Source organism: Mustela nigripes, chromosome 16 (genome assembly GCF_022355385.1).
Source record: "Mustela nigripes isolate SB6536 chromosome 16, MUSNIG.SB6536, whole genome shotgun sequence".
In the NCBI taxonomy this organism is placed as follows: Eukaryota; Metazoa; Chordata; class Mammalia; order Carnivora; family Mustelidae; genus Mustela; species Mustela nigripes.
Window position 1 is genome coordinate 51,039,409 of NC_081572.1, and position 24,343 is coordinate 51,063,751.

Genomic DNA, 24,343 nt, shown 5'->3' on the forward strand with positions numbered 1-24,343 from the left:
AAGTAGACAGAGAGGCAGGCAGAGAGAGAGAGAGAGAGAGAGAGAAGCAGGCTCCCTGCTGAGCAGAGAGCCCTATGCGGGACTCGATCCCAGGACCCTGGGATCATGACCTGAGCCAAAGGCAGCGGCTTAACCCACTGAGCCACCCATGCGCCCGAGATTATTAATTAAAAAAAAAATTAATAAATAAATCTTTTTTTTTTTTTAAAGTAAGCTCCATGCTCAATGTGGGGCTTGAACTCATGACCCCGAGATCAAGACTCGCATGCTCTACCAACTGAGCCAGCCAGGCACCCCCAGAATGAATACAGACACCTGTAAAATACCTTTGTTTCAATTTCTAATATAGTACCTGGCATCCATCCACTAGATTTAACCCACATAAAGAAAATCTCTCTTTGAGGTCCTCCGTGATTTTCAAAGGCACAAAGTTTCCTCCAAACACTAAAAATTAAATAAATAAATAAAATAAAAACACTAAAAATAGAACTACCATGCAATCCAGCAATCCCACTTCTGGGTATGTATCTAAAGGAAATGAAAACAGTCCACTGGAGAGCCACATGCACGGCCATGTTCACTGCAGCATTATTCCTAATATCCAAGAGACGGAAGCAACCTAAGTGTCTATCCATGGCGGAAGGGACAAGGAAGCTGTGGTATATAAATATATACAGACGACAGAATACTATTCCGTTGTGAGAAAAAAGGAAGTCCTGCCATTTGCGACAACATGGATGGACCTTGACGGCAAGATGATAAGTGAGATCAGTCAGACAGAGAAAGATAAATACTGGATGACCTCACTTACTTTTTTTTTTAAAGATTTTATTTGTTATTTATTTGATAGACAGAGGACAGAGAGGCAGGCAGAGAGAGAGAGGGAGAAGCAGGCTCCCTGCTGAGCAAAGAGCCCGATGCGGGACTCGATCCCAGGACCCTGGGATCATGACCTGAGCTGAAGGCAGAAGCTTTAACCCACTGAGCCACCTAGGCACCCCCCTCACTTACTTTTTTTTTAATTTTTTTTTTAAGATTTTATTTATTTATTTGACAGAGAGAGATCACAAGTAGGCAGAGAGGCAGGCAGAGAGAGAGAGGAGGAAGCAGGCTCCCCGCTGAGGGACTCGATCCCAGGACCCTGAGATCATGACCTGAGCCGAAGGCAGCGGCTTAACCCACTGAGCCACCCAGGCGCCCCTCACTTACTTTTTTAAAAAAGGTTTTATTTACTTATTTTGAGAGCGAGAGAACGAGCGAGAACACAAACAGGGAGGAGGGGGCAGACGGAGAAGGAGAAGCAGACTCCTCGCGGAGCAGGGAACCCCACAAGGGGCTTCAAGGAGATCATGACCTGAGCTGAAAGCAGATGCTTAATTGACTGAGCCACCCAGGTGTCCGAATGACTTCACTTAGATGTGGAATCTAGAAAGGACCAAACTTGGAAACACAGGGTAGGATGGTGGTAAGCAGAGGCTGGGGGTGGATTTAAGGGTACATAGTAGCAACTAGTAGCTAAATAATTCTTGGAGATCTAATACACAGTACCCTGACTGTAGACAAGAAAACTATGACAAACATTAACCTCCCAAAGAGACTAGATCTTAACTGTTCCCACCACTAGAAGAAATGACAACTATGTGATCCCCAGATGCGTTCGCTAACCCAATGGCATACGGCAACATCGGTGTATCAAAGCAAAGCTGTACATCTGAAACATACAATTATTACATAATATTTTTTAAATGACATCTCAATTTCATATACTGTATTTCAATGATAAACATAGTAATTATATATTAAGTATTACAATATCAATTATATCTCAGCTTTTTTTTTTTTTAAGGTTTATTTAATCTGTGCACCCAACATGGGGCTCAAACTCATGACCTGGAGGTCATGAGTTGCTTGCTTTTCTGACTGAGACAACCGGGCACCCCTCAGTTTTAAAGAGATTAAACAGGGCACCTGGGTGGCTCAGTGGGTTAAGCCGCTGCCTTCGGCTCAGGTCATGATCTCAGGGTCCTGGGATCGAGTCTCACATCGGGCTCTCTGCTCAGCAGGGGGCCTGCTTCCCTCCCTCTCTCTCTCTCTGCCTCTCTGCCTACTTGTGATCTCTCTCTGTCAAATAAATAAATAAAATCTTTTTTTTTTTTTAAGATTATTTATTTATTTATTTGACAGAGAGAAATCACAAGTAGACGGAGAGGCAGGCAGAGAGAGAGAGAGAGAGAGGGAAGCAGGCCTTCCCTTTGGGTCCCGCGGAAAACTCCTACTCTATACATAGCAAGCTTTCTTTCTTTCTTGAGTTACTCTGACCCCTTGAGGGCTGATCTGAGGGTTCCAGGAGAGGGAAGTTCCCCACACACCCATGGATGGTGTCTGGGAGAAGGAGCAACATCCGTCCAAGAGACTGACTCCAGACTTCCAACTTAGTGATGAATGGCTCTGGAGAACTGGCACCTGGGGACCAAGTCCACAGGACCTGGACAGGGGCTGGGAGGGAGGGTCACTGGGAATTTCCTTGCTTTATCAGTGTATCAGCTCCATCCCCTGCTTGGTCATTGGGGCTACCACTGAAGAGCCAATTTCTGCTCCTACTTTTTTTTTTTAAGATTTTATTTATTTATTTGATAGAGATTGCAACTAGTCAGAGAGGCAGGTAGGGAGAGAGAGGAGGAAGCAGGCTCCCTGCTGAGCAGAGAGCCTGATGCGGGGCTCAATCCCAGGATCCTGGGATCATGACCTGAGCTGAAGGCAGAAGCTTAATCAACTGAGCCACCCAGGTGTCCCCAAAACTATTTTGGAATGAAATCACACCTGCAGATGATCTGGCTAGATAATGCCTCAGTCGCTACTCATCCCTTGGCTGCCCTTGGCATGGCCGCCCCAGATGACTCTGAGGCCAGCTGATGCTTGGCTTTAGCTTCTTTTTTCTGCCCCAGGTCCACAGGATGGTTTTGTCACCAACCTCTAGCTGCCTCTCCTGGACAGCCCCAGCACACTGTCCCTTTCCTGGAAACACCAGTTCCGCAAATAGGGGGACCTAAAAACCCATTTCTGTCTTTATAACAATCTTTCAAAGTCACCAAAGGGGCATCCCTACATGATATCCCTCAAAACTCCAAAAGTCCCTTCCCAGAATCTCTCCCCGACCCCCAAATGCCCTTCAGCGTCACCTCTCCATGCTGCCAACCCTCTCAGCACCCAGCCTTTCCCTTCCTGATACAAACCAACTTCACATCTCTGGCTGATCCGGATCTTAGATCAACCCCCTCCCCACCTGGAAAATATCAAGTGTTAGTAAAGACGGGAGGAAATTGGACCGCTCCCGCTTGCTGATGAGAATGTAAAAGGATGCAGTCACTGCGGAAAACAGTCTGGCACTTCCTCAAAAAATTAAAAACAGAATTACCATATACTCCCCCAGAGAACCAAGAGCAGGGACTCAAGCCAGTATCTGCACACCTGTTCATAGCTGCACTATTCACAGCAGCTGAAAGGTGGAAAGAACCCAGCCGCAGACTGGGTTGACACGTACAATGTGTGGTTGACACATACAATGGAATCTTAATGGGTCGCAAAAGGGAATTGAAATCCCACATAAGCCACACCCTGGATGAACCTTGAGACATCGTGCTAAGTAAAATAAGTCCCTCGCAATAAGTGGGACTTATATGAAGTTCCAAGAGCCATCGAATTCACAGAGGCGGAAAGTAGGACGTTGGCTCCCAGGGGCTCAGGGGATAAGGAATGGGGAGTTTGTGTTGACCGGGTATGGAGTTTCAGCTTTGCAACATGACAAAAGCTCTGGAGGCGGATCATAGAACAATGTGAACACACCCAACATTGACCTGTAAAAATGGTTAAGATGGTACAGTTTATGGTTTGCGTATTTTGTAACAATTTAAGAAAAGACCCAGGAAGGCAAACCTAGACACCGTCTGGAGGTAAGAGGCAGCATCGGGAGAAGGGGGCCTGTACATCTGGCTAATTTTTTTTTTTCTATCACACTTGGTTATTAAAAGTTTTTGCCACCATTTCCCATCTTCAAACGTGAAACCTTTTCACAGTCTGTCTTTTATCAGGAAAATCAACATTGGCTCCCGGAGTCTTCTGATTTTATCATTTATTCTTTTATTTTATTTATTTATTTTAGATTTTATTTATTTATTTGACACAGATCACAAGTAGTCAGAGAGGCAGGAAGAGAGAGAGGAAGGCATAGCAGGCTCCTCGCTGGCAGAGAGCCCGATGCGGGGCTCGATCCCAGGACCCTGAGATCATGACCTGAGCCGAAGGCAGCGGCTTAACCCACTGAGCCACCCAGGCGCCCCAAGGATGCTGTTTCTAAGTAATCTCCACACCCAGCGTGGGGCTTGAACCCACAACCCTGAGATCGAGAGTCACACGCTTTCCTTCCTTGTCCCTGGCCTTGAGCTCCTGTTCCACAGCACGAGGCTCGGCTCGCACTGCCTCCCCCTACACCCCGAGCCCCCCCCCCCCCCCCCCCCCCCCCCCCCCCCCCCCCCCCCCCCCCCGCCCCCCCCCCCCCCCCCCCGACGCCCCCCCCCCCCCCCCAACACACCACTTGCTCGCCCTTGAAGGAGGCACAATCTAGCAAGATCCACGTCTATCATCTGCCTTGTGGGAGACACTGTGACTTATAATAAGAAATACATATTTGTCCTTTGTCCCCATTTCTGGCACAGAGCTCTTAAAACCTCTGAAATTTCATAAGTGATGAAAGTGACAGACGTGTCCTGTCATGTTAACGAGGTGGCTTTTGGAAACCCCCTGGATCACCTAGTGAAGGGGGCTGGAACTGCCAGTGCCCCCCCACCATCCCCTGCCCTATGAGTCCCTTCCATGTAGCCGTTCTGAGTTATATCCTTTGTAGTACATGGTCATCTAGTAAATACACTGTCTCCCCGAGTTTATGAGCGGCGCTAGCAAGTTAATCGAACCCCAGGAGAGGGTTGGAGAACCTACAGCTTGTGGGTCAGAAGCAAAGGCGACAATCTGGACTTTCAATTGGCATCTGAAGTGGGGGTGGGGGGCTGTCTTGTAGGACCCGAGCCCTCACCGTGTTGGATCTGGGGATTCTCTCTCCAGGCAGACAGTGTCAGAATGGGGCTGAGTGGCAGGGCACCTGGCTAAGGCCGGGTGGTGGTGCCTGTTGGTGGTAAACTGCGCCCATGCATTGGAATCGGGAACAGGAATTGGGAACCTTGTCCCAGGGCTGCGTCCTGGGTAAGAGTCCACTCCACCTCTTCAGGCTCTGGCTTGCTGAGAAAGCCAGCTCAGAGCCCAGCCTTGGACACTGAGGCAACGTGACTGTGACCTTGGTTAGGGATACTCCCCACGCCCACCTCCACCTCCCCTCCCCCGCCTCCTCCCTGCTCCCTGGTGGCTCCTGGAGGCAGGGGAGGGCTGTGCCAAGGGAAGGCTGTAAGCACCACTCTTTCTACCCCCAAATCACCACTTGAGTAGGAAAGGGACACTTTGCCTGACTTCCTGATTAATGAAGTCTTCAGACGGAGGTAGAAAGGGGTTTCCCTCCTTCCTTCAGGAGGCTTCAGATCCATCACAAGAAGCCGGGGGCCCGCTCTGTCTGTCTGAGACTGAAAGGAGGTTCCTTCCAGCCTGTCCACCTGTCTCTGTTTTCAGCATTTTTCATCTCTCTCTCTTTTTCTTTGGCAGGTCTTCTTAGGTATTTTAGGGGGAGGCTGGGGGAAGCCGCACAGGAGGCTGCCAGGCACTCGCTATTTTAAACCACGGCCACCCCCTTCCCTTTTAAATTGAGGTTCTAAACCCATTCCCAGAAGGAAGGCCCCACGGGAAATTAGCTCGCCTCGGTCTCTCCCTCCAGGCATGATTCCACAGCATCTGCAGCAACAGAGCCGGCAAGCAGGAAGGTTGCAAGCTCTGAATATTAACCAGCTAAGGTAGACAGCTTCAATATGGAAACCACCAGAGTCCGCATGTGCAAAGCTGCTTAATGAGGTTGTAATCAAACACAGTCCACCAGAAGGAGATTAATAAGCGTCCAGAGGGCAAGCAGGAAGCAGAACTGGCTCCTCTTCCCACCACCCCCGACCTGGGCTCCCTAGAACATCAGAGGCAGGTTCTCCTGAGGGAGGGGATGGGCACGGTCGTGGGAATACTGGCCTTACGGGCTGAACTGAACTTTTGTCCCCACCCCATGACATTCTGGCTGGCCTTCCAGGGGATTCCCAGGGGAGGGAAGGGAACTATCAGGTGCCCTCCCGGAAATGCAGCCCCAGGAAGCCTCCAGGGAAAGGAGCCAGAACGTCTCTGGAGCCAGAGCTGGAGGGAGGGATGGGGCCCTGGTGCAGACTCCAGGTACCTGCTGGCTCAGGGAAGACAAGAATTGAGGAGGAAGCAGGAAGGGGTCTTAAAAGCACCCCATTTTAAGGGGGGGTGCCTGGGTGGCTCAGTGGGTTAAAGCCTCTGCCTTCAGCTCGGGTCATGATCTCGGGGTCCTGGGATGGAGCCCCACAGCGGCGGGCTCTCTGCTCAGCAGGGAGCCCGCTTCCTCCTTTCTCTCTGCCTGCCTCTCTGCCACCTTTTGATCTCTGTCAAATAAATAATAATAAGAAGAAAATTTTAAAAAAGCGCCCCCAGGAGATGGAGGGGGCCCCTGGGGTGGGTGTCCACACCGAGTGTGAGAAAGAGATGGCGGATGGACAGGGCCAACGGTGGGTCCCTGAAGACACATCCACATTCCTGGGCCCTGCTGCCTGTGAATGCTAGCTTGGTTGTAAAAAGGGCTTTTGCCGACCAGGTTAAGTCGCGGGTCTCAAGATAGGATCAGCCTGGGTTATCCAGGGTGGCCCTAAATCCAACGACAGGTGTCCTTCTAAGAGTCACAGAGAAGAAGGTGACAGGAAGGCAGAGGCAGAGACTGGAGCGAAGCATTCCTAACCGCTAGGGGTTGGAAGAGGGAAACCATGAAATCACGTCTACAGCCTCTGGGGGGAGCCCGGCCCTGCCAACGCCTTGACCAACGCTGGACTTCTGCCCTTCAGAACTGTGAGAGAATCAGTCTCTGTTGTTCTAAGCCACCAAGTTGGTGATCCTTTGTTACAGCAGCCCCGGGAAACTAATACACGCCCAATGAAAACAGAGGAGGCATTTTTTCCCCAGTAGATGCACCAAGGAGGGCAAGTGGGCTGGGACCCCTCCCCTCATCCAGCCCTGCAGCTGTGCACAACCCAGGACCACTGACTGTCCTCAGAAATCTACTTCCTGTTTCTTACCAGGCCTGGGTCCTCTCTGGGTGCATGTATCCCCGACACACTCTCCTTAGCCATCTGCTCCCCAAGGTGGGCCTGGCTGGTCAGAGATGCTCCCTGTAGGACCACCTAGAGAGGGATGATGCCTCGCTCCATGTGAGAAAGATCTTTTAAAAATAGTGATTTTTAATTTTTTTTGAAAGGTTTTATTTATTTATTTGACAGATGGAGATCACAGGCAGGCAGAGAGAGAGGATAAAGCAGGCTCCCCGTCGAGCAGAGAGCCCGATGTGGGGCTCGATCCCAGCACCCTGGGATCATGACCCAAGCTGAAGGCAGAGGCTTTAACCCACTGAGCCACCCAGGCGCCCCAAAATAGTGATTTTTTTAAAAAGACTTTATTCTAAGTCACTTCTACATCCAACATGGGGCTCAAACCCACCACGACAAGGCCAAGAGTTGTATGTTCCAGTGACTGAGCCAGCCAGGCACCCTGAAAATGGTGAATTTTATGTTATGTATACTTTACCATAATAATTTTTTAAAAACACAAATGTGAGCTCACAGTCACTGGAGGTATGTAAGCAGCAGAGAGATAATCACTCAGCGCTGCTGTAGCAGGATTTCCATGCTAGTCGGGAAGGTAGCCACGAAACAATCTTCCCTCTGGCCCCCTGTGATTCCCATCATTAGCGTGACCTGTCCTGGACGTGAGATCCAGGAGTCAGGGAGCCTAGGGTGTGACAGTGTGTCCCATTCCAGAAGACACCCAGAAGAGCTGCAAGAGGTAGGGCCCCGAGGACAGGAAGAATGGGGGAAAAACTTGGAATCCGAAGCAACAGATAGAATCTACAAAGACAGAATACGTGAAACAACAGGTCAAATCCAAGAGAGAGGAGGAGGAGGAGTTTGGGGCTGGGCAGGGCTAGGACCCTGGAGCGACAAGGGGAAGGAGGGAAGGGTCAGACCACCCCCTGCAGGTGGCACTTGAGGTGTCTCAGCCCCAGCAACCAGACCCTTGGGCTCCTGGGCTCCCAAGAGTAAAACTGTTCTGCAGCAACAAAGTGTCCTTAACCCAGGAAGGGTTGAATGAATCCGGGAGCTAAGGAAGCAAGTGCAGATAAACTCAGGCACATACACATCTGGTATCGGATACATTTGTAATGTTTAGAAGGCTTAGATACATTACAGTCCCTAACAGATGAGCCTGGCAATTCCCATTTAGGATGGGTTACTGAGTCATGGACTCTAGGCTTACGATTTCAGAGAGGACCTGGAGGAGTTTGGGACAGTTTCAAAATGTTTATGGATGCCTCACTGCCTCAGTCAGGAGAGCATGTTACTCTTGATCTCAGGGTTCCAAGAGTACCGAGTTCAAGATCCACTTTGGATACACAGCCTACTCAAAAACAAAAACAACCCAAACACAAAAAACTCCATCTATGGGGCACCTGGCTGCTCAGTCGGTGGAGTTTGTGACTCTTGATCTCAGGGTTGTGAGTTCGAGCCCCACATTGGGCGAGGAGCCTACTTAAAACAGAATGTTCAAGAGAATTTAATATTCACTCTCTTCATAGGCTTAATCTGTTAAATTTGAAGAACTGTTTAGGAACTTGGGGAAGGTCCTGCTTTTTAGGAAGGCTGATCATAAATTTAAGAAAGCTGGATGTGTTAAATCAGTAACATCATTAAGATAGATCTACATAGATTTAGTTATTGAAGTCCTAAGCCCCCACCCTTAAATGCAATGGTTTAAATCTACTAGATTGATCAGCAGAATAATGGTGTTTATTTGTTTTTTATTTTCTAAAAGATTTTATTTATTTGACAGAGATCACAAGTAGGCAGAGAGCCAGGCAGAGAGAGAGGGAGGAAAGCAGGCTCCCTGCCGAGCAGAGGGCCTGATGCGGGGCTCGATCCGAGGACCCTGGGACCATGACCTGAGCCGAAGACAGAGGCTTTAACCCACTGAGCCACCCAGGTGCCCCAGAATAATGGTATTTGTAAGTTAACATAAAATCGTAGTGAAATGGTAGGCTTTAAGATTACCACGTCAAAATATTATGTAGTAGGGGTGCCTAAGTGGCTCAGTGGGTTAAAGCCTCTGCCTTCAGCCCTGGTCATGATCCCAGAGTCCTGGGATTGAGCCCCACATTGGGCTCTCTGCTCGGCAGGGAGCCTGCTTCCCCCACCCCTCTCTCTCTGCCTGCCTTTCTGCCTACTTGTGATATCTGTCAAATAAATAAAATCATATATATATATATATATATATATATATATATAGTAATTGAGAAACCCAAGCACCCACAAGTAGTCTGTGTGTATGTTTGTATATATGCATATGAGTGTAGATGTACATGCATGTAGAATGTGTGTATACATTTACAGATTTATGTGTCTGTGTGTGCTTATATGTGTGTGGTATGTACGTGGTGTGTGTGTGTGTATGTGTGAGCATGTACCCTCCATGCCCAATGTGCCTGCCTGGCTGAGGGATGAGGGGCCAGGAGTGGGGTTCTTTGGTCTCTCCAGGGGTGGCTGGTGACTTTCCTATTCCTCCTGGGCAGGCCACTTGGTCCCTGCAGGGTTTTGAAGTCCTGAATCCTGGCCAGCTAGCCCTCCTCAACCTTGACCCGTGCCCTCCCCACCAGGGTGCATGGGCTGGGCGGTCCCTTTGCCTGGCAAGGGCCTTTGCGGATGTGTGTTGTTTGCGTTTGAACTTTGAAGTCTTTCAAAATGACACTCTTAGCATGAAACAGACCCTGGAAACAGATGCCCGGCTCTGACCAAGTGTAATTTAATTAAAATCCAAGCAACAGCAGTAGCAACACATAAATATCAAAAGGATACTTTTTCTGGGGGCTCCTGGGGGGCTCAGTGGGTTAAGCATCTGACTCTTGGTTTCAGCTCAGGTCATGATCTTGGGGTCGTGAGATCAAACTCAGTGCTCAGCGGGGAGTCGGCTTCCCTCTCTCTCTGTCCCTCTGTCCCCCAGCTCACATACACTCTCTCTAAATAAATATGATCTCCCCCCCCCCACACAAAGAAAAGGTAATTTTTCTTTAGAAAAATATAGTCAGATGGGAGGTGTAGCAGGCCTGAGGAGGGTTTGGTCTGCCCCCCGTCTGGTCAAATCGCCATCTAGATTCTTCTCAGGGTGGGAAAGGAGACACCCCAGATCCCTGTCCTGGGTTAGACCCTAAGTCACTATGGTTCCGGGCAAGTCATCCCCTCGCCCAGGAAGCAAGCTCACCTACAAATGAGGATTGCACCAGCTCATTCTTCTTGAAAAGTGAGCAGAAAATAGGAGAGAGCGGAAGGGGGCCTTGGCCCCCAGAGGTTTGGAACACCAGGAATTCAACAAATAACCATTTCCTTTCTCCTGTGCGAGGACGTGTGTGCTACTGTGCTTTATGACTCTCTGAAAGGGGGCGGTATTTGCACTAATTCCCAAACTTCGTTTCTGAGCCCCTCCCCACTCCCCCACATCTTGTGGGACTGGGATTCTGCAGGAAGCCTGGGGCCAGAGGGTCCCCGAGGGCCCCTGGCTTTTCTACATTCCAGAATTCTCAGCACTTTCTCATCAGTCCCAGCGGCCTCCTGATCTCTCTGCTTGGGAAACAGTCTGTGTGAGTTGTTTATGCTTTCTGGTGAATGCTTTTGTCCCTCTCTGTGATAAATTTTGTCTGTTTTTTAGATGAAGGTTCTGGTCCATTGTCAAAGGAACTGTAGGTAATGACAAAGAGGTGGATGGAGGAACGACTCAGACCCTCTTTCTGGCTCCTACCATCCTGCTTTCCAAGTAGGACATACTTCACAGAAACAGCCCATTTCTCAGAGTGAGAAGCTGAGGACTGGAGGGTTTTCTCATATAGTGAGTGAGTAGCAGGGACGGGAGGGCCCTAGAGTCCCCCGAGGTTTCTAACTCCTTCTCTTTAGCCATCAACCCGTAGAGAACAAGCGTATTAGTCAGGATTTTCCCGAGAAACAGAACCAGTAGGGTGTGTGTGTGTACGTGTGTAAGAGAGAGATAAGGAGAAAGAGATAAGGAATTGCTTCCTGTGATTGTGGGATCTGGCAAATCTGAAGTCTATAGGGTAGGCTGGCCCACTGAGGACCCAGGAAACAGCTGGTGTCGCTGTCTTGAGTCTGAAGGCAATCTGGAGGCAGAATTCCTTCCCACCTTGTCTTTCAAGGTCTTCAACTGATTGGACAAGGCCCACCCACATTGCGGAGGGCCACCTGCCTTACTCAAAGTCTACTGATCTCGGGCGCCTGGGTGGCTCAGTGGGTTAAGCCGCTGCCTTCGGCTCAGGTCATGATCTCAGGGTCCTGGGATCGAGTCCCGCATCGGGCTCTCTGCTCAGCAGGGAGCCTGCTTCCCTTCCTCTCTCTCTACCTGCCTCTCCATCTACTTGTGATTTCTCTCTGTCAAATAAATAAAAAAAAAAAAAAAAAAAAAAAAAAAAAGTCTACTGATCTCAATGTTAATCTCATCTAAAAATCCATTAGCAGTGACATCTAGACTGGTGTTTCACCAACGCTGGGTACCATGGCCCAGCCACGCTGACAGAAAAGGAACCATCACAACCAACTGATGGTCTTTACCACTTTAAATCTCTAGGTCAGAGCCAAGGCCCAGGCAAAGCCTCCAAGAATCAGGGGGAGCAGAGATGAGTCACGCTGGAGAAGGGATCCAGCCTGAATCCAGCTCATTCCCAGCTCTGAGCAGGAAGTGGTGTAGAAAGGGGAGGAGGAGGAGATCCCCCAGGGTCCAGGGTCCAGTGTGAGGCCTCATCTGCACCTACACGATCAGCCAGTTCCCCCGAGAACCTTCCATGCAGAATCAGTGACTTCGATGACCTGAAACTAAGGAGCCTCATGTCATTCTCCTGGCAGAGGAGAGGGCAGATGCTGGCCTGGGGAGGGAGTCCAGCTGTGCTCTCTGAGGGTCCCCAGCCTGCTAGAATCTTCCCCATCCTCAGGCCCTGCACCTCAGGGCCTCGTTCTCCCTGTGGACGCAAGGAACAGGGCCACAACCAGCCGCAGCAAGAAGGAATCCGTCTGAGGGACTCAGAGGCTGCAAAGGAAAGGGGGCCTTGGCCTGGTTTCTGGGAGGCCATTGAGTCTGTCCACAGCTTCCTGGGACCATGAGAGGCAGGGGTGTGGGTAGGGGTGGGAGGGCCAGAGCCGCAGGCCCAGCGAAGGCTTGGAGCTCTCCAGCAAGGAGGGACCGGGCCTCTCTTTCCATTCCGGCATCCCTGCATTCGGCCCACAGGAATTCCCTTGGTGGCCCTCCTGCCTCCAGAGCATGGCCCATGCAGGGCTCCTGGGAGGATTGTGCCCAACCCACCGCCCTTGCTCCTCTCGGCTTCCTAGCTGGCCTCTTATTTTTTATTTTATTTCACTTTTTAAAAGATTTTATTTATTTGAGAGAGAGAAAGAGCATGAGCAGGGAAGAGAGGGAGAAGCAGACTCCCCGCTAAGCAGGGAGCTCCTGCGGAATCAATCCCAGGACCCTGGGATCACAACCTGAGCTGAAGGCAGACGCTTAACTGACTGAGCCACCCAGGCAACCGCCGCCAGCCCTTGTTAGTTTCTGGAACAGTTTCTCATTTCCATCCCAACACCCCTCCCCTTTTTGGGCATGGCCCTCTCCTCCTCCCCTCCAGAGTGCCTGCTTCTGGGTCCTTGCTCATGCACCAGCCTCTCTTTGAGATGCGTCATATACGAGAAACATGTCTGTTCTACTCGCTCAGCGTGATGGATTCTCTACCAGCAGGTGAATTCCAGAGAGATGGGAATTCTTGGAATAGGAATCTGGGAACCATTTTTTTAAAAAAGATTTTATTTATGGGGCGCCTGGGTGGCTCAGTGGGTTGGGCTGCTGCCTTCGGCTCAGGTCATGATCTCAGGGTCCTGGAATCCAGTCCCGCGTCGGGCTCTCTGCTCAGCGGGAAGCCTGCTTCCCCCCGCCCCCTGCCTGACTCTCTGCCTACTTGTGATTTCTGACAAATAAATAAATAAAATATATTTTTTTTAAGATTTTATTTATTTATTTGTCAGAGAGAGCATGAGCAGGGGGAGGGGCAGAGGGAAGCAGGGACCCTGATGCTGGTGATCCCAAGATCTGAGGATCCCAGGACAGTGACCTGAGCCCAAGGCAGACGCTTAATTGACTGAGCCACTCAGGTGTCCCATAACCTCTTTTGTGTCCAGTTTCTATATCCAAGAACTGTAGCCCTCCACACTCCTGAGGGTCTCTGGGCCACCAGCAGTCTGGAAAACCCCAAGGCAAGGATCTTGCCTCAAAGTGTTTCCACCACAAAACTCCACAACTCCAGAAGGAAGTGGAAAATACAAGTCTGCAGCTGAGAATAATAAAAAGTTCCAAACACCGGCACATCTAGGAAAACTACATCGGATGGAATTATTTCATGGGGAGATGTGGAGGGTATTTACAGGGGATAGGAAGCATCCAGACCTTATTTCCCCTAGAACTAGTGGAGGCGGGAATGGAAACAGTCTGGGAAACTGGAGGGGAATTCCTGGATTCCGGGGACACAGGAGGGGCCGCAGCCCATGGGAGCCCAGCCAGGAAGGACACCACGGTTCTCCTGCTTCTCTGTTGGTGCTCCTGACTGGGTCTGGCTCCAGACCTGCTCGGGATGCTTTTGATTTTGTCTGACCCCCTTTGAGAGGCAGGAGTGCTGAGCCAGAACCTTACAGAAGATGCCCAACTGCTCTAACTCTCCAATTTAGGAAGAAGAGACCGAGCATCTGGCTCAGAGTCAGAAATCACGTGGTGGCTGACACATTACCACTCCTTGCCTTAGGTGATTTGGGAAGGCGGTTTTGAGGAAATGAGTGGGCAAGGGAGGAGGCTCCTGACTGGCCTCAGCTGATAAAGTCTGAAATTTTGTTCCCTTTTGCCAAGGCTGCCAAGTACAACTGTGCAGGGCGTGTACTGCACAAAGGCGTCTGTGTGGAACTGAACTCACCAAAATCTGACTCTGGCTCTGTCGACCAGGGGGTATCCTCTATCTCTTACAAAGGAACTGTATGGGCAAGGAGACGCCCTACATCTCACTGAAAGACGCCAAGATGATGAGGCATCCTTGGGTCACCTGGATTCACTGAATGGCCTCCACACCAAAGTCCTTGGTTTCCCAAGGCTGCCAGGGAACAGAGGAACCACAGGAACCCCCTTCTCTCTGTCCAATTCCTCTGCGGAGGAACCAAGGGACAGATCCAAGTCCTTTGGTTCTCTAAGGACATTCAAACCCCAGCCCTTCCTGTTCTCTAGTGGCTGGGACCCAGGATCACAGCCAGGAGTGAGCCAATGGGACCACAATAGGCAAGATGGTCAATTTGGCCCATCAGAAGGCCAGGGTGAAGCACCCGGTGCCGCTCCCTCACTTCTTTCTCTGGAGCTTCTGCTTTCTCTCACTCTCTTACCTACCCGGGAAGAAAGTGACAGTCCCACAGGAAGCCCATCAGGAGCCCTAAGTAAGAGGTTATAAACCAATCTCGGTAAATACACCAGAGTCCTGCTGCGTTTACTCTAGGGTCCTGGAGTTTCAATCTTCAACACCTGGGTCCTGGCAGGTGCAAAGAAGGACAGCTCACAGGGTGGCAGGCCTGAGCGGGGTCTGACGGTGGGGAGGGGAGCAGAGTTAGGTGGTTAATGGCTGGTGACACTGTCAGAAAGGACAGGACGGGGCTGGGCAGGGCAGGGCAAGGCAGTCTGGTGTTCAGCAGAGGGATGCGGGCCCTGGCCCTATACCTGAGCTATGTGCGCAGGCCTCCAGGACAGTGGGGTGGACAGTTCCAGGCTGACCATTTACCAGGAGCGAAAATCACAAAGACATGTTTTTTCTCTGGGGCCACCTAGCTGACCACAGACCACCCTCCCCATGGTGGGCACGGCGGAGGAGGGAGTGGCCCTGCCAGGCGTGCTGGGCCCGGCTGGCTGCGGTATGGTGTGTGCCCGGCCAGACATCCAGGGTGATGCCCAGGGTGGGGTCTCCCTGTATGAGAGACTTTCTGGGTCTCTGTCGGTCCCCAGTGCCGTGGGAGGGAATCCTGCCCGGCTCCTACCTCTCTGCGGGGCCTGAGCCGGCCTCGCCAGGAAGCGGTGACAGCATGGACGGAACTAGGAGCAGCAGGGCGATGGAGGCAGGGGGAGGGGGTTGCTCACAGACAGCTGTTTTCCCAGGCTCTGCATCCGGGCTCCCTGCAGCTGGGTGGTACGCCTGCGTGGGGAGGGCTTCCCTGGGGGTCCTAGCCCTTGCCTGGTGGCCCTCAGTGGGACGGCGGTGTCCTGCAAGCCTCCCTGGACGGCCCTTCCTGGGGAGGTGGGGTGTCTGGAGGGGTGCAGAGAGACCCAGAGACCCGGGAGACCTGGAGCTCCCCGGTGTGCTCTTGGGGAACCTAGGCTGAGGGCAGGGGGTGTGTGTGTGGGGGGACAGACCTAAGCATCAGGGCTGCTGGGAGGGTTCGCTCAGGGCAGGTGAAGCAAAGCCCCAACTGGGAAATGGGCAGATGGGGAGGGTGGGCTCTCTGCTGCTTCCAGGCTCGGTGCTGGCGTCCACTTAGGAGCCCCGTGGGAGCAACGGCTTTGCACAGCGGCCATTGCGTGCTGTGTGCCTACCCCTCTGGGTATCCCCACTGCCATTCCCTGCAGCCACTCCTTGGCTCTCTGCCCAGCCCAGCCTCCCTCCATCTGTGGCCAGAGTCAATGGCAGAGTGAGCCTCTGACTGGCTATAGCCGGCTCTACTCTCACTTGCCACCATCCCCGGGACCAAGGCTCCTCTGATTCCTCTAAAAAACGAGCACCGTGGCTGACCCAACTTTTCCCACTTCGTCCGGGGACCATGCACCCCGTCGATGCTCAGAAGGGAGGGTCTGCTGGGTGAGACCAACTAGTGCGCCCAGGTTGCAGAAGGTGCTGGGCAGGGGTCCTGCCCCGAGGACAAGGCCCCCCAGCTCTGCCTGGGCTGGGAGTCTGGGTCTCTGGGGGCGGCAGAGAGGCACCAAGGAAGGGGCCTACTGGAGGGAGGGAGGAGAGGCCAATGTGAGGGGGGCCCAAGCAGTCTCCTGGGGCAGAGGAGGTGGCGGGGGAGGGGAAGCCTGAATGAGTCCCACAGGCAGCAGGTCCCAGCAGGGCGTGGCCAGGCCTGGGGACTGGCCTTGCTCTCCTTTGTGACACCCTGGGCTTACAGCACAACACTGGACAACATAGGCCCCTGTCAAACTGGTCTTCACTCACAGACTGCTGCCCGGCTACGTGAAGGTCTGCAGGTCCCCCCTTCTGGCCTCTGCCCCCCATGCTGTGTGACTACTCTCCTCTGTCAAAGGAGGGCTGGGTCAGCTCGGACTGTTGCATGCATGACAGGCTGGCCTCTGCGGTGGCCAGCGTGGCAGGGCAGGGGTGGGGGGTGGGGGTGTCAGGTTGACCCCAAAGCCCCAGGGGTCTGTTTCCCTCTAGAAGCCCCTCCCTGTGTCCCGGGTTGGAGACAAGGGAGTGACCTCGGGGCGTGAATGTTCACCTGGCTCTGGGCCTGGAAGAAATAAAGTGACCACAGACGGGAATGAGTGGGTCCTTCGGAAACCGCGGGAACCTGGCAGAACCCGAGTGGTGGCAGACAGACCTCCCCAAACACCTCTTCCTTCTGTGGGTGGGGGTGTTCAGTCCAAAGAAAGGAAGGAGCTGGGCAGGTAAGGTCTGAGCTGGGACCGGAAAGGAGGGCTCCTGGTTGCAAGTGAAGGTGCCCCCCCCCCCCCACAGACCCCTTCCTCTGGGCCACGCTAAAGTGACTGCCCTAGGTTCTGCCTCTTGGGTCTTCTTCATTGGTCCTCATTACCCCTCCAAGTGCTATGGGGAAACATCATGCCTGCGGTTTGGTTGTCTGCTGCTTCTCCTGTGCAGGGTCTGGAGGCACAGGCATGCGATTGTAGAAGAGATGAATTAATTCCCGCGGTCTTCTTTTTTGCTCATCTGCCTTTTCATCTTTTGCTACAATGATTATTCAGTGCTTTCATAATATTAAAAAAAAAAAAAGGCTTTTTTTTTCTTTACTGTAAGCAATATCCTTCCAACCTGCCAAGACTATTCAAGGAGCAAAATAAACATGGGGAAAATGCTTTATGGACTAGAAAGCAACATGCACATAGGAGGGGCGTCTCCAACTGCCTGACCTCTGGCTCAAGGGACCGGAGCACCCAGTGGATGACTGGAATGAGCAGGTCCCCTATCCCGACCTCCACCAGCCCCTTCCGGCCTCTGGCCGTGGAGGCTGGGGGTGTGCTGCAGAAGGAAGTTGACCAGGGCAGGCGTACGAACAAGAGGCAAAGAGCCTGCTTCTTCGCCCTGAGGACACGGAGAGAAATGCATGAGCACAAAGAGAAACCGAAGTGAGGGATGGATGCAGAGGTCTGAGCAGGGGCAGGGGACAGCCTGGAGGTGGGCACTGACCCCAGACCCCAAGTGAGGCCACCTCTGCAGGCTCTGTGCTCTGACACACCTCCTTACCCTCCCAGCGGGACTCTGGCGTCTATGCTGCTTAAGATAAAGTTAGAAACATCAAAATGCCACATTGCTTTGAGCAGCAGCCGTCAGCAGAACTCCATATGGCTACAGCAGCCAGGAGTTGGAACTAATAAAAGTTAAAAAAAAAAAAAAAAAAGCTGGGAAATGCTCCCGGAGAGCCACGTGGGCACTGCTCAGGGCTGGTGGGCGGGGTGGGGAGTAGAACAGGCATGGTAAGGAGCACCCCCCCCACCCCTGTTCCCTGTGCCAAGGTCACCGTTCTCATCAAGACAGCCAGCTCTTCTAGTGACAGTGAGCCCAAGACACCGTGACTGTCTATTTTGGACAGCTGGGCTCCTCTCCCACCCCTTCAGTTTCTCCTAATGAATGAGGCTCTGGTACAGCCAGCCAGGGCGGGGGCATGCAGCACATGGCAGTGTGTGTCATTTTTCTCACGGGTCCCCCACAGCGCTGCTCTTGGAGGGAAAGAGGGGGCAGATGGCTGGCGGAGATCCCCACTTGAAGGAGGGGATCTCCTCAGTCGATGACCCCACCTCTTGCGTATCCTGGTGGGGAAGCCAGAGAAAGACCCTCATCACCCTGGTGACTCTTTTGCAAGGTGGCCCTCAGATACAGGAGGAGTGCGGGGTGGGGACAGAGGAGCTGCTGGCAGCTTGGGAATAGGAGGGGGGGCAGTGGCACGGTCAGCTCTGTGGGCTGCTGGAAGGATAACCTGGCCCCATGCTTGGAGTGGAAACACTCCAGAAGTCTGAGCCAGACCACGCTGGCTCCTGAGAGAGTTCCAGGGGCAGCGGCCTGCAGGGGAGTGTGCCTGAAAAGAAGTTTAAAACCCATTCCATGAGGATTTCTTGAAACCCCACCATGCCCAGTAAGGGATCTATGGGATCTGCCCCAGGAAACAGTGCAGGGAGATGAAACGGCATCGGGGAAGCGGGGGTGGGGCACCGTGCCCCAAGGAGGGGAGTCCGTGGACGGACCCCAGGGTATTTTGGGAGCCCTGAAGACAAAGAGCAAAGCAGAGGCTGGTTATCTCTGAGGAGACAAGCACTTGTTCCAGAAAGGAGGAGCTTTCTTGCCCAGCTCCTCGCCGGGCCGTGGTGGCTGGCCAGACCGAGGCTGCCGCGTCTCCGGGCTGGTAAACCAGCAGAGCCCGTCCAGGATTCCTTCTGCATCTTTATAAACTGGAAATGCCCACGCCCGGCCCAGTCGGAGAGCAGTGGATTTTAAAAAGGAAGGTTTCTCTTTTGTGGACAAACGGAACATGATTCAGCACAAGCAGCTGATCAGGAACAGGGAGGCCGGGCTCTCCCTGCCGGCTCGGCTCCCCTCCCACAAAACCTCAGCAGAGGCTCCGGACTGCACCTGTGGATGGGATCCCTGTGGCGCCCACGGAGGCCTGGGCACCGGGCCGCTCCTCTCTCCAAGAACACCACCACCTGGCAGGCTGTCAGGAACAGCCAGGCCCCGAGGACACGACACCGCTCCCGGACATCCAGCCACACGGAAGGCAAACGTGTGGGATCTCGTGACCATACGGATGCGCCTAGTGGATAAGCCTGCAGATGTCCAGCTGTGGCTGGGGATTCAAGAGATTTTCCAGAACACACGGTGATGGGGGGAGGGGGTGGCGATGCATAGCTTCACGCTGCACAGACTGATGAAAGAATGTCACAGGCCTGCTCAATACCATGCCAGGGACAACGGTGATGGTGGGGTCTCCACACTCGGGAAGCATGTAACTTGGTCTGACCAACAAAATCTATGTCAGGTGAAAAACTCTATGCAGAAGATTAACTGCTCCCCAGTGCCGTGGGACCTAAAGGGCAAGTGACTCTCAGAGCCAAGGGCTGACACGGAAGCTGCCTCGGAGAGGCAAGGGGCATTCACTGGAAACGGGGAAAGGCGTTGCAGGTCAGGGAAGAATCAGGTCAAGGCCAAGGGTGCGAGGGCCCTCCCTGTTTGGTGTCTGGTGGCCTTCCAAGCGGCTCACTGAAAGAGATTTTCTTAGGTGGGGTGTCAGAGGAAAAAGGCGACCTTCAAGGCCATTCTGTTCATCTTTCTGACTTTAAGAAAGAAACACCCATCCAATGTCCAGGTCCCTCCGGAGCTTCTAAGTGCTTGTCCACTATTCAGTACCCCTGGGAAGCAAGTCATCCTAGGCCCTGGTGGGGGTTCTTTTTTTTTTTTTGCAGTAGCTGATGTGGCTCATTCCCCCAGGTAGAGAGTGAAACCAGCAGACTGAACCAGGGTTCCAGGCCCAAGCCATGTCACTGGGTGGGACTGGACAGACCAACCCTGGAAGAGCTCTGCCCAGCAAGGCTGTGCCATACTGAATGGCAGTAAACTGACATAATCAGACCCTCCTTCTGGGAAGCAGGGAGGCAGGTGCACAAGAGGTGGTGGGTCATTTCAGCCTGGTATATCCTGGGGAGACTGACCTCTTATTCTAGCGTCCCACGAAGCTAGCCAACAACCTAGTCTGCTATCTGTGTGCCTCAGAAAGGCTGCTGGGCTGAAGAGGGGGCAGCCCATCCCCCACACAGCCTGGCATTTGCCCTGTCTCCATGCCTGAAGGCACTTCTTTCCCAGGGCTCCTTAAAGCTGGCAGGCCTGAGCCCAAGGCTTAGGGAGAAGCATCTGGGGGAAGGGTCAGGCCCACAGGAATGAAGCCCAGGGATGGGGAAAGAAATGGCTCCCTCTACCCACAGCTGGCTCCTTTGGCCCCCATGCGTTCCCTGAGACAGACTATTTCTGAATGTGCCCTGAACTTTTGATCCAGATGGAGCCCCAGCCAGGTCGACTAGATCCAGAAACTCCCTGGCCCTGGCCTGAGAGAGGATGCCAAGACCCTGCCTGTAGCCTGGCCGGCCCCAAAGAGGGGCGGGGTCTCTTGTTTCTTATCATGGCCATGAGAATGTATCTGTATTTGTAGAGCTAACTCCACTGCACATTCTTGGTACCATCTGCTCTGCTCAGTCCCCCAGCATTCTTTGGGAAATCAGGAAACAGAACTCAGGAGGTTATCTGCTGGGTCCAAAGTCATAGCTGACTAAGGACTGGAAGGCAAGCTGCCTTGGGCCCCAACTCTTCTCACAATTACACAGCTCCTGCAGAAGGAGGGATCGCTTCCTGGCATTCTGCCTGAACCCCTGGCCACAGCTCAGTTAGCACTAGGTAAAGCCTCCTGATACCTTTCCAGCAAGTGATGAGCACAGACTAATCCGAGAGTCTCCAATCAGGGAAACCACCCTCCAGACCTCAGAGGCAAAGGTTGGGGGCACTCGGAAGCGAGTGACAACAGCAGCCGCCACAAACTGCCACACAAAGTCCCGAGGTCCCTGCTTCCATTCCCAAGCCTGTAGCAAGTCACATAGAGGGAGAAGTGTGGTACCAGACCAGAGCACATCTTGAACTTGGGGTCTGTGAGCCCTCTGCAATTCTTGTAAGATTGTACACACATGCTGGTGCATGGTCTGAATGTCCATAGCTCATTTAGGGCTCCAAATGGACTTAAAGGACTTTAAAGGACTTAAAGCTGAGAAGCACGGGGATCTAAGATCCCAAATCTCCTCTAGCCCTAGAGCTATGGCCTTCCCAAGCCCAGCAGCCAAACACACGCTTTCAAACACAAGAGAAAGCACTGTGCAGAAAAGCAACGCAGGGCTATGACCGACCTGGCTGCTGTTGGGTCCCTACCTGTTCCCGTTCATCTACACTTGCCATGAGGGGCTGAGCCAACCCCTGGTGAGGCCCGGGATGTCTTCCTGTCTCTCAGTGGCTGCTCATTCCCTTTCTGAACATCACCACCTCCAGACTAGAGGAGCAAACTGGAAAGGAAACACAATTTGGGAGAAAAAGCCACTTCTTGCACAGATCCAGTGTGACATTCCTCTGAAGAGCCTCAGGGTCCTAGAACATGGCCTGTGTGTGTCTCTCATAGCCATTTGGACCCCGGGGGCTCCCCTCTCACACTGCTCAGGGGCCATGACCATCTCTGGGAAGAGCTCTGATCTGTATGTTCTTGGCAATAGGGTAGCTCTCCATGCCCCTGGGGGAGGCCCATCACTGATTCCGGACAGACCCCAGACCTCAGCCACAAGCCAGAGGCTAAGGGAGCCTGACATAGGAGCAGGAAGGCAAGTTATCCTGCTCCTTTCACAGAAAAGGGGCAAGTCTGATTAACCCCATCTTGCCCCCCATCAGCCCTCCCAGTCCTGCCACTAAGAAGGGTGTCAGGCCACAGACAAGACTAACAATTCCCAGGAAATGTTCCCTGTCTCAAGGACCCCGTAAGGCCACAGGAACTCACCTACTCTCCAAAAACCAGGGAGTGGTTCAGCCTCTGGATGTGGAATCACTCTCAGTTTCAGAGGGACTGGAGGAGCCCAATGCCTGTGGGCCCTATGCAAATGGCCCTGTAGAGCGCTGGCTCGACTTTGTTCTTTTACCCTTGAAGTGGGGTTTGTCTTGACCCCTACCTGTCAGCCCTCTCTGCTCCTCTGTACCCCCTGAAGCACCCACCCCAGTGCTGGGGGAAAAGCACATGATCAGTAGTAGAACCTTCTGACTGTCTGTACTCCATGGGACAGGATGGTCTGGAAAATCCATCATTCTGTCTGAAAGCAACAGAGTTTCCGGAGAAGCCATCCGCTGGTTTCCCATTTTCAAAAGACAGAGAAATACACGCCTGCTGAAGTTATGTCCTGCATAATGTCATCTTTCTTTAATGATTCAATTCAGAGAAGAAACCTAGTGATCCAGAGGCATCTCAGGCACCATGCTGGATGTTGTTTGGAAAAGCGAAGGCAAGAGGAGTAGCCCCGTGTCTTCCCAAGTCCCCAAGCCCCTGCTTCCTTCTCCCTACACAGCACACACCTTGGGAACACACTCCACGGTAACAGTGCACCAGATACAGAAGGTGTGTGTCTGTGGAGGGGGTAAGGGGGAAGGGTGCTACAAAACCCCGGAGGGATGTGTGTCTGATTAGATTTTGGAAGCGCCTACAAGGAAGGCAGCGCTCCTACAGCCTCTTTCATTAGTGATAGAGAAACTTCAGAAAGGTCACCTGAGGTCCCCCCTCCCGGGTCTGCAGTGGACTCCACCATTGCTGGGGTGAATAGAGGAGGAATATGGGGGCTGGACTCAGTCACCCCCCCCAAAAGCTGGGCCACTTGTTTGGTGATGCAGGAGATGCACCCTCCTGCCTCTCAACAAAATCCATGGACCAGGGGCCCCCCTCCCTCAAAGGAAAGTGAAGGAGGAAAACAAGCCAGGGATGGGGATGACAGCATCTGCCCAGGGCAGCCCCGTAGCAAAGGGTACTGCCCAGATCGGCAGTCAGTCCCTAGCCAACGGAACAGGGCCAGGAACAGGCTGAAGGCGGAGTGCCTCAGGTTCCTGCAGCCCGGTACTCACAAAGGAAACCAAGCCAGCTCCCCCCTCCCTTCTCTCCACTGTTCAACAGAGGCTTCTGGCTGAGCACCTGTCGAAGTAAGCCAGGGGAGATAAAAGCTGTCTCCCATCTCGACGGCTACGCAGTATGCCTCCCCAGTTGGGCAAATGACCTCGGGACTGGCACTTCACCAGTCCCAGGGCTGTGCCCTTGGACTCTCCCTGGGGAAACTGACGACTGCGCATTCCTTAAGGACCCTTGGTGACAGTCAGCGCGGATAGAGAGGAAGAAAAGCGCCCTGGCATCCAGACTAGGCATCCCTCCCCGCATCTGCTCCCTCCGACCATCCCTGGGACTTGCCTCCCTCTCTGCCCGTGGACGAGAGAAAGGGGGACATTATTCCAACAGGTCCCCTTCAACCGGGCCTCACCAGGCCAGCCTTTCTCTGCCCCGCCCCGAGGCCTCAAATTCAGCGGGAGCGCCGAGGCACCTGCTCCAGACCCGCGGCATCCCCGCGAGAGGGGGCCCTGGGCGGTGCCCTCGGCGCTCCCGGCCTGCTCGGCAAGGGGCGGGGCGCTCCCGGTGCCGGCGCGCCCCCCGCCCCCCTCCCCGCGCTCACCTGGCGCAGGTGCTGCAGCAGCGTCCCCGCCTCCTCCCGCCGGCCCTGGCGCACCATCCGCAGCAGCTCCTGGACCATGCCGACGCGCCGGTGGTAAGGGGGCAGCCCCGCGCCGGCGCCCGCGCGCCCCGCCTTGTCCCCGGCGCGCAGCAGCAGCGACGCCCAGAAGTCGGGACGTTCGCGGCGGGGTCCGGGCGCCGCGCCGGGGCTGGCTCTCTCGGCCAGGCTGCCCTTGGTCTGCCGGGTGCCCATGCCGCCGCGGCCCGCCGGCCCTGCCCGCACCCGGCCGCGACGCCGCGTCCCCCACCCGCTGCCCGCCCCTCGGCCGCCCGGGCGCGCCCGCCTCCCGCGCGGCAACTTTGGGGGAACTGTTGCGCGCGGGCGGCGCGGGGGCGGGGGCGAGCAGCTGCCCGCGCTCCCCTCGCTCCTCCCTTCGCGCTCCCCGGGCGCGCTCCCCGGGCGCTCGCCGCCCGCCCGCTCGCCCGCCGGCCGGCCCCGCCCCGGCCCGCCCCGCCCCCGG

General features: G+C 53.7%; 1 protein-coding gene across 1 annotated transcript in view; it reads right to left on the reverse strand.

Moving 5' to 3' along the window:
* Positions 1-24,113, reverse strand: part of LRRC75A (leucine rich repeat containing 75A) — a 43,225-nt gene extending 19,112 nt beyond the window's left edge. Inside the window, exon 1 of the mRNA XM_059378936.1 lies at positions 23,824-24,113. Coding sequence (XP_059234919.1) covers positions 23,824-24,075 — 252 coding nt within the window. The 5' untranslated portion in view covers positions 24,076-24,113. The remainder of the gene's footprint in view (positions 1-23,823) is intronic.
* Positions 24,114-24,343: the final 230 nt, after the last annotated feature.